An 11,344-nucleotide genomic window follows, 5' to 3' on the forward strand; every position below is an offset into this window, starting at 1 on the left:
GTGTAGTTAAATAAGCATGTGAAAGTCCATATGAGGCATTTCTCAATATAAAATATGGCAATTGTAATCTATTTTAAGCAAACAAATTAATACAAAAACTAAAGTTTTTTTCTCCATTCTCGTTTTGCTGTAGCAATTGTGTTTTTGATATTTTTGATAAGTGCTGTAGCATGTTATATTTAACATTAAATTAATCTTTATTATTATATTTAACAGTAGTTTCAAACATTATTAAAAAGACTCTAAATACAACCAAATCACATAATCTAAGAACTAAAACATAAGTACCCATCACAAGAACAGTTAGAATGCCCAAAATTGCTAAAATAATTGCACCTGCAACTGCCATTATAGAAGCAATTTGTTCCTCCAATCTGTTATCTTTCTTAGACTAAAGGAGCGCAAGAAAAAGTGAGATTGATATTATGAGTTACAAAAGAAACTTGAATGTATTGATAAGCATTTCTGCTCAGAGATTTCATATAACATTGTGTTAATACCAGATTTCCCTTTTTTTTCAATTGTATTGCTAAGAAAATCACCATGGCCGCACTCTATATCCAAAGCAATTATCACATTGGACAAGTCGTTCAGCATTGACATAATTATCCGCACCATTTTCCAATGAAAAATTCCATCAGAATGCCACACGCTAGACATCGCGACAAAATTACAAACCGATGGGAATGAGCCAAAACCTCTCAATCCGCACTTAACCAGATTAAACCACCGAAAGAATAGGTAGCAGGAAGGAACCTATAAATTGGAGCAGTAGCAGAGCTAATTCCAAATGCATATCCAGATCCAGAGTCAGTCGTTTACCTTTAATCCATTCCCATGCAGTCCCAGCAACACGCTAATAGCGTCAGGAAGCTCCATGCATGAATCAGAAGAAAATGGATAGATCTGGTTAGGAAAGTACATATTGGACAAAAATATTTTAGAAATAGAAAAGAAGACACCCCTAAAACACTCCCGTCAAGCACCATTAATAATGAAAAGTATTATAAAATATATAAATCAAATAGATTTTGAATACAAATCTAAATCTAAATCAAACATGCAAGACTAAACTATTAAATGCAAGCTTAAATAGTTATGAACAGAATTCTAAATCTAAATGAAATTAATTAAAATTGAAATCTAAATCAAAGTAGAATATTATAACTAATTTTGAATTTCAATTTACCTCTACATCTAAATCTAAATGAAAATGTAAATAAAAAATAGAAATCTCACCTGCAAAAATGTTACTCCAAAACTCCAATCTACTCCTATTCAAAAACTCCAATCTAATCCTCCAATAACCTCCACCTCTTCCCTCTTGCAAAAACATAAAATGAAAATGAAATGAGGACCCTTGGTTTTATAACTTCTGAGAGGCTCCTCATATCCCCCAACAGACGTCTCTTCACGTTCCACGAATTTGTTTCAAATTCTCCCACTCCCCGCAAAAAATAAGCATGAATGTGCATGCAAAATTATATTTAACAAAAAAAAAAAACCATATTGAAATTATTTCGCCCCTATTTTTTCGGGCCCTACTTTTTCGGGCCTTATTATTTCGGCCTCCATTTGGCTTCCTATTATTTCGGCCAGCTATTATTTCGAATTTTTTTTTTTGATATTTAATTTGGAAGTTTGTAACCGCTCCCAATTTTTTTTATTGACAAGAAATTTTGGCATATTCCCGTGCTGGGCATTTGTGCTGCCATTGTATAGAACACCTCTCTGACGTAATGAAATTGTCGAAGAGTCTTTAGAAACTTGCATGCAAATACAATTTATGACTTGACAAAGCTCGCAAATATCTCCTCTGCCTGTGTCGAGATGGAGCTCTGGAACAGGGTATATGATTTCACTAAGGCATAATATAAGTTAAGTATTTGTTAAACGATGAATATACATTACTCTCCAATTCAGATTCAACTTTGTTATCAAATGTTTTGTACAAAGTGATGAACATATAGTTCATACTCCATGAGATTTCATGGTGTAATTCAATTTATTAATAAGTGCTGAACATTTAGTACTGCCATTGAATTTTAGAATTCAATTTATTAATTAAACAATCAAGATTTCAAGTTTTGTAAATTGTAGCAAACAAAACACTTAATTCCTGGAAATAGTCATGAAAAGTCATCTGGATTTTATCAGCATTTTCTAAATGGATGTTATCAGTCATCTGGATTTTATCAGCATTTTCTAAATGAATGTTATCAGCATTTTCCAAATTTTTGTCCCAAAATATTCTAAAAATTACAACATGAAGTCATTTCGAACAGGAGAGAGTCCATCAACCTCTACTGATACCTAAAAAATCACAACTTTTTCGTTAACATTCAGTTTGACCATACATGTACAAACCCTTTTGTATTGCCTGTGTAAATCTCATTGCTCTCCTCATCATAGAACAATGATGTAACATCTTGAAGAGCCTCTTGAATTTTGATCCTGGCACCAGATCGATTCCTGCAACTTGTATCCACATCTGATTCATCGCCTCCAATCCTACCACAACATTGTCCAGTCAAGATGTTAGTAATTCGTATTGAACAATCTGTTTTATCAGCTGTACCAACTTTGTTATAAGAAATGAGCATCTCATCACCACTAGTGGCATGAAGAAGTCTACCTTTTAAAACAGAAACCTGTAGCATGTTATTCCTGTAAGATGTAACCAGCTCTCCTTGCCAATTCCATACAAAAACAGTCTCACTATCAAATGTCAAAAAAAATCGTTTCTCACGCAAGAAAATAAATGCCATTGCCTTCTCAAACTCTTGTATGCTCAAATTAACGATCTTTTCACTCTTTGTATCAATCATTTGCCGGTATTCATAGTCTTGTTCTATCAGTATACTGTCATGGACCAGCTCAAGATAATCTACCCTTTTATTGGGTAGTAATAGATGATGAAATGATTTCAGTACTCTGCCATCCTCTATGGATAAAATCTTGAGAGGAATACTGTTTCCGCAAGCACTTATTCTTGATATTAAGAGCAAAAAACCTGGAGCGGTTTTTATTTTGTGAATTCCTTTGTCACATATGGAGTACAAGAGGGTATAGTTCTTCAAATCAAAGACCTTGTAAATATAATCTTGAGCTGAAAAAGTAAGAGCTTTCCCATTGGGAATATCAACCCATATGAGTTCTTCACCCTTAAACAAATCGAAGCCAGCATCTGGTTGAGCTCTTCTAATGTACTCAAGTTGGATTGTTCTGTACTTTTTTGAGAATCTATCGGATGCATTAACTGACACTGTGATGAGAGAATTGTTTTCCTTGATGTAGTGCATGTTTCGAATTTGTTCATGTGGATTTAAATTCAAATGGCAAAGCATTTTGTTTGTGTCTCTATCAAGTGCAGCACAAACACCCGATTTTGCCAAAGCAAATATAATACCGTGAGCTGAAATTATTCTTGTAATCCTGGATGATTGTTTTGTATTCAGCTCTTCTTGCAACTGAAAATTGAGGAATTTAATATGAGAGTGAGTATTTCTTAAGGCCAATTTGTTGCCAGTTTCACGACCCAGAAGATTGTGGGTGATGTTGGAAACTTCTGAACCGTGCTTCCTTTTCTCTGCCATGGTCATAAAAAATTGACAGTAATTGGATAAGTAGGAGATAATTTCGAGTAATTCGATAATTATGTCACACAGAATCTTCGTTCGAGTATAGTTTAAAAGGAATTGGTTTTCCGTTCTTGCTTTTATATCACTTTGAAATGAATTGCGAGAACTAATTCGCCGACGCATGTTTGGGAAGTAAAACAAATTGAAATTGAAATTTTCGATGATTGTAATTTTCAAGTTTACTAAAATTTATGATTGAGGTAGGTTTTGGGTGGAACAATATGTTAGTATTATATCTTTATTTTCTTTTGGGTAATATGTCTATGTTTGCAATATTTAGAATGTAACATGTAAATATTTTAAATTTATATTTTTTTGGATTGGTGAATTTTTTTAATTGGAGATATGAATTATTAGGAAAATTGAAGGACTCCATCTTTATTGGTGATTTTTATTAGTCCTTGCTTATTTAGCACCATCTAATTAATTTTTATGTGTTAAAAATATCTAATACTCTAAAGTTTAACAAATTTTATTTTAAAAATAATTTCATACGCATTAATTTCTAAATTTCCATTAGCTAGATCTATTTTTGCCAAGGGTATAATTATTATTTTAACTCAAAAAATTAAAGAAAAATATAACCCGAAAGCTTTAGAATCTTCACAAGAAGTTCTAGAAGTAGCAAGCATGGCTGTATTTTGCTACCAAGGGGAGCATTTCTCTTTCTTAAAAATCATCTAAACATTTAGAATCTTGAGCATCCAAACCCTAAACCAGACTATAGGGAAAGAGCACAGAAAGCTCTCAGGATGACTTCTCTGAACAAACCTCAACATTATTTCCACCTTTGCCAAGCCAAACTCCTCCTAGCCTTCTTATTTCATTTGCTTGACAATGTTGCATGGATTGAGCTGTCACTACTTTCTTTGAATTTATATCCTACTCTGCTGAAAAGATGTCTGAAGCGAGGTTTCTATGAAAACCCGTGAAAGTGTGTGATTATACAATCAACAATTTTCTGGTGTCCCTTAATTACTTTGGAAAGTCATGAGATTTTTCTTGAGCATTAAATGATTAATGGTTTTATTTAGAAGTGAAGAAGTAAAAAAGGGATAAGAACATTGATGGGATGGCCAAGAGGGAAGGCCAACAATTATCAATGGAATCAAGAAACCCATCCTAAACTTCTATCCTTGTTTAGACACATGAAACTATTGTATGTATTATTGTTTTTATTAAATGATTTTTTGCTATGACAGGTCAAGGGGTCGAGGCCCAACGAATTCACAAAATGCTTTTTGAGGTGCATCAAATTTTGTTGAGCAACAATATTTGGCATTATCAGATTACTGCCTGTGGATAAGGGTTGCATCACTACCATTATTAATTTGAATTGGACAAGTCATGTACCTTTGGACTTGACTTCATTACATGACTTTAACTTTAAAAAATTAATTATCTCCTCTTTAATAGTTGAATAACAACAAGAATAAGGTGGCATGAATGTTCTCGACTATTCTATATTTTATTCTTTGTTTTTACACTGAATTAATTAAGGCTTATAGATAAGTATTTAAATATTATTATTATTATTTTAGTTTAACTATATTGCTTGAAATGATCGAAACAACGAGTTCAAGAGATAAGAATAACAAAGTAGAATATATATTTAAGTATACATATTTTAAATTGTGAAAAATGTTAGCTTTATATCTTTATTTATTTTATATAAAACATTAAGCTAATATGTTAAGATTTTTATTACAACATAATAATAACATAATAATGATAATAGACATCTTAGATCAAGGCTAATAAAATATATGAACAATGTTAACAAACTATCCTCTAAGTTGAAACGAAATATCCTCTAAGTTGTAATAAGTATGATGTGTAAAATTATTACTAAGTAATTTAAATATAATGCTTATAAATTGAATTTAATAAATATTTTAAAATTTTTGTAAAGTATTTCAACAAATGCTTATAATTCAATATTATTATTTCAAAAATACAAAAACAAGTTATTAGTCTTATATTTATGACTTCTATTAGCCGGATTAGATCCAATATTTTTGTTACAATAGCAATGTACATTTTTTATTTCCTATTTACTAAGGGATGATCACTCCAAAAAATGAGACCTATTATCTTTGCTTTCTTTCATCTTCTAATCCTTTCACAAGGCAGGGACTCAAGCTCTACCAGAGCTCTTGTTTTTGTAGAGCTATTAGCACTCCTAGGTCCGACTCTTGATGTCTATAACCCTTATATTTATCCTCCTTATCTATGTGTGAACTTATCACTCCATATTACATTATGCTATGGTGAATCAAGCACCTCCTTATCTCCCATGTCTCCTTATCTCTCCATTGATTGATTGCCACATCACCCTTTTGCCTCTCCTTAACTCAAACAATCTAACCATTTATATTTACCATCTCCTTACCTCTATAGTTGGTTCTCCTATCATCGATGTTCCCTCGAGACACTCATTTTATCTTATAGTGCAGACATAGGCCCAATTCCCAACATGATTGTCAATGTATCACGCAATTGTACAATGTGTGCATGGTGGTTTTTTGTACTTGCAGAGGTATTAAAACCTCCTAGATCCTCCTTATTTCTTTGTGAACTTATCACTCCATATTACCCTACTCTATGATCAATCAAGCACCTCCTTATCCCTCCATGGCTCCTTATCTCTCCATCGATTGATTTCCACATCACCCTTTTACCTCTCCCCAACTCTTACAATCTAACCATTTATAATTCTCATCCCCTTATCTGTGCAGTTGGCTCTCCTATCATTGATGTTCCTTTTTGACAATCATTTTGTCTTGCAGTACAGACACAAGCTCACTTTCCAATGTGATTACCAACATATTACCCAGTAGTACAATGTGCAAATGGTGATATTCTTGTTTTTGCAGAGGTATTAACACCTCCTAGACCCAACTCTCGTTGATGAGTATAAACCTTATATATATCCTCCTCATCTCTTTGCGAAATTATTACTCCATATTACCCTACTTTGTGGTTAATCAAGCACTCCTTAGGCCTCCATGCCTCCTTATCTCTCCATTGTTTGATTTTCTCATCACCCCTTTGCCTCTCCTTAGTTCTCATAATTTAACTATTTATATTTCCCATCCCCTTATCTCTGCAGTTGGCTCTCCTATCACCCAATTGTAAAATATATGGACAAGTCTTTCTTGGTTGGTAAATTCACCTCAAAATTTTCTCATGACCCTTCTCAGGTGGGAGTCCAACTATTATAAATTCAATTAAAGTAATAAATATTTAGTAAATATATCATAATATGACATAATATGATAAACTATAATGATAACACACACACACACACACACACACACACACACACACACATGCTCAAATATTATTATCTATCACACATACACACACAAAAACATGTGTATATGTACGCGTGTGTGTGTACACACACACATATATGTATATGTGTATATGCACACACACACATATATGTATATACATATACATATACATATACATATGCACACACACACACATGTATATATGTATGTATACTATGTATATACATGTATATGTGTATATGCACACACATATATGTATATACATATACATGTACATATAGATATACATATGCACACGCATGTACACACACACATATGTATGTATGTATTGTATACATACATACATATGTGTGTGTGTGTGTGTGTGTGTGTGTGTGTGTGCGTGCACATGTGTATATGTATATACATATATATGTGTGTGAGCATATACACATATACATATATGTGTGTGTGTATATATACACAAACACACATATATGTATATGTATATACACATATACATATATGTGTGTGCATATACACATATACATATATGTGTGTGTGTACATACACACACACACACACACACACACATATGTATATGTGTATATGCATATGCACACACACACACACACACATATGTATATGTGTATATGCATATGCACACACACACACACATTTGTATGTATGTATGTATGTATACATACATACATACATACATACATATGTATATGTACATACATACATACATATGTATATGTACATACATACATACATAGACACATAGATAGATATATACATGTGTATGTGTGTGTGTTAATATATCATCAAAACCCTAATTTTAAGTGAGCATCAAATAATGTTAAGTTAATAAAACTTAGAATGATTCATTAGTTATAAAATGACATGGTAGTGAGAATGATCCTCATAATTGCAACACCTTAAGGCCACAAACTGATAACATCCCCAATTCATTCATAATAATAGAAGAACGAGATCAACATTAAGTAATCACAATAATAATACATGAAACATAAGAAAATCCGAAACTAATAAATATTAGCATCCATACATGCATACATATTCATTAATATCTACATTTCGTATCAATAAACCATAATTTATTATGATACCCAATTATTAATAAATTACAACCAACATATCAAATATATAATCAATTATTAATTTAAAGAACATACAATGTAAAATTATTAATAAAATAATACTTCCCCCTTTATGTCAGGAGGGGTCACCATCTCTTGAAACAAGACATCAATCTCAAGAAAACCCACCCCCTGGTGATGCCCATTAACTCATGGCCGCTAAGGGGAGTAAAAAAATGTATAAGGGAACTAGAAAGAGGAGAATCATCATAAATAAAAGAGCAAATAACATCCAAGTAATAATATAAGTTCAACCACACAAAAGTAGTAATGTTATTACTATATGAAGGAGTTTATAAAATGAAAGAAGTATAAGGACATATAAGAAAGGAAATGATAGAGTGTATTAAGGAAAAATATATATATGGAAATCGATAGAAGAAAGTGAAGAAGATTGGAAAAAGTGTATCAAAGGGCTTTGGTGGCATCAAGGGAGTTAGTGGAGTTTATAATAAGGCAATGATAAATACATAGGAGAAGAGCTTTGGTGGCATCAAGGGAGTTAGTGGAGTTTATAGTAAGGCAATGATAAATACATAGGAGAAATTAACATCCAATAAGATACAGGGGAATTACACATTTATGTTGCCTTAAACATTATCACATTAGATGTTGTGAAGTAAGGAAAGACTGATTAAATACGATGAACATATCAAATTATATGAAGTGGTAATTGAAAAACATACATACATACATACATATGTATGTATGTATGTATGTATATGTATTTGTATATTTGTATATGTATGTATGTGTATGTGTGTGTGTCTATATATATATATATGTATGTATGTATGTATGTATGTATGTATGTATCAACATATATACACATGTTGATATATACATATACATATATATACCAATTGTTCTTTCTCCATATAAATTATACAAATATCATGTTGATCAAGACCAATTGTTCTTTCTTCTAAGTATTCTAACTCCATATTATTTTTTACATCTCATCCTCTAAATCATCTAGGTCTTCAATGACTAACAAAGACTTGCCCATTTTACTCATTTTACCCTTATCCCATAGAAAGTAATTTTTTCTATTTGTTTAGAAGGTAAGACCAATCATCCTATAGTAACCTACAAAATGGATTTGTCTTAAAGATTGTCCACACATCAAAATCCTAATCCAATCACAAACTCAAGTCTTTTATATGAGGAACATTCAAGGATCAATAATTTCCTACATCCGTTTCATTTCTTTGATTTATCTCTATCAAACAAATTAAAGAAAAGAAGAAATATATTTGTTGATTAGATGTGTTATGTATGCATGTAATGTTTACTCATGTACATCTTCAATAGCATTTTCCCAATATTTCAATACTTCATTTTTTTACATAGTCTTTGCAAATTTCAATTGTAACCTACTTTGTAATGTCAAAGGACCTCCCACTTCTTCTTGTTGCAATTGATAACCAATCTTAATTTCATTATTGGTCTAGTAATATTTGACTCTCATGCTCCTTGTGGGGATACACCTAACAAGTGCATACATACTAGACAACTTAAATTTTAAACATTGTAGTTTGGTTCTAACTCCATATCATTTTATGCACCATCCTCTAAATTATCTAGGTCTTCAATCACTAACAAACACTTTCCCATTATTATTAGCAAGTTAGTCATAGAAGAGGATTTTCAAATTATTCTCAACACATTAAGGAAAAGAAACACTCCTAATTGGGTATTAAATTCTAAACTTGAAAAAGATAATAAATAAATTCAAAGATATTAGTATTAAACATATATATTTAGAAGGAAACAAAGAAGCAGATACATTAGCAAACAAAGGAGTAGATGGAGAGGACTTTCTCCTAAGGAATAACTAGGTCACCTAATTTGAAACTCATAACCCTGAAAAAATTAATCTTATGCTTGAAGAATAATTCTCAATTCTCCAACTCCTAGTATGATAGTATAAGATAGCTGCCCTAAGGGTCAAAATAATGCTAACACTTCAGTTTAATGTCCTTACTAAAGTGTTTTATGACATCTATTTGTTAAATAGGTTCACAATTATAGTGCCAATTAAATCACAACATCAAAATCTAGAATGAAAACTAGTCATTAGGTGAACCCACAATAATGGGTTCCACTTTTGTGGGACAAAGAAAATCCAAAAACTTTGCAAAATGAGCTGATTGCATTTATCATTTGTTCATGCGAACATTGTAAGCATGTTCGTAGTGAACATATATTACAAAAGTGTTCGCTACAAACAAATTTTACATTTATTAGGTATGTTCGCTGCGAACATACCTAATTAATATGTTTGCTACGAACATATTTTACGGCAACTGCGACATTTTTAAACACTATTTTCTTAATTTCACTGTTCATTTTTATGGCCCATTGATTTTGACTTATACGTTGGAGTGAACATGCTTGATTGATTAGCATGCCCCATCATTCTCCTCCAAATTCTCGTCGTTGCACTGTTTTAGGTATGTCTATATGTTATTATTTGAATGTTTTAAATGTTTTCAAAGCATATTTTAATGTTAATTTAATATTTTTATTGTTTATTTATGTTACTTAATGTTATTAATTTAACATTTATAATTTTTTTTTTTTTTGTATATGTTCATTATATATTAGAAAAATATTAATATAGCATTAGAAAACAAATTTAGAAAAAAATTAGTGTTAAATTAGATAAATATTATTAAGCATATAAGGATTCTACTTAACACATTTAACAAATATTCTTTGTTTCCATTTCAAATGTCAAGGTTTAATAGTTTAATATAAGTTATCATATTTAAATGATTTAACTATGATTGCAAATGGGTTACAATAATGTTGGGGTTTAAGAGTTAAAAATAAATCTACTTTATGGTCTAACTATGATGTACTTGTAGGTTGCATTAATTGTGATCTTTAAGGGTTTAATAAGCTATCTTATTTATGGTTTAACTATGATATATGTTTCCAAGTGATCACTCTTTTTATACCAATAAATTATCATCACTTATATAAAGATTCTTAAATATTGATGTGAAACTCTTACACATACACAGGTTGCAATTCTTTCAATACTCTTCATGTGTCAAGTATAACTTTGATATCTTTTGATATCAAGTATTTTCAATCTTCGAGGACTTTCATTTCCTATACTCTATAATTGTTTTGGTTAGAACTTAGCTAATAAGGTAAAATTATTTAAACATATTGTGATCATTATAAAAAAATAAAATAAAAATAAAACATAAAAATCTTAAATATATAACCATTGATACCTTTTCTTTAA

At 31.0% G+C, this 11,344-nt stretch overlaps 1 protein-coding gene across 1 annotated transcript; it reads right to left on the bottom strand.

Moving 5' to 3' along the window:
- Positions 1-2,342: 2,342 nt before the first annotated feature.
- LOC149539977 (uncharacterized) lies at positions 2,343-3,596 on the bottom strand. The gene has a single exon (XM_089802636.1). It carries the CDS (start codon positions 3,594-3,596, stop codon positions 2,343-2,345), a length of 1,254 nt encoding a protein of 417 aa, XP_089658762.1.
- Between the last annotated feature and the right edge of the window lie 7,748 nt (positions 3,597-11,344).

The sequence above is a fragment of the Cupressus sempervirens genome, chromosome 9 (genome assembly GCF_028749045.1).
Source record: "Cupressus sempervirens isolate cs-2001-9-10 chromosome 9, ASM2874904v1, whole genome shotgun sequence".
In the NCBI taxonomy this organism is placed as follows: Eukaryota; Viridiplantae; Streptophyta; class Pinopsida; order Cupressales; family Cupressaceae; genus Cupressus; species Cupressus sempervirens.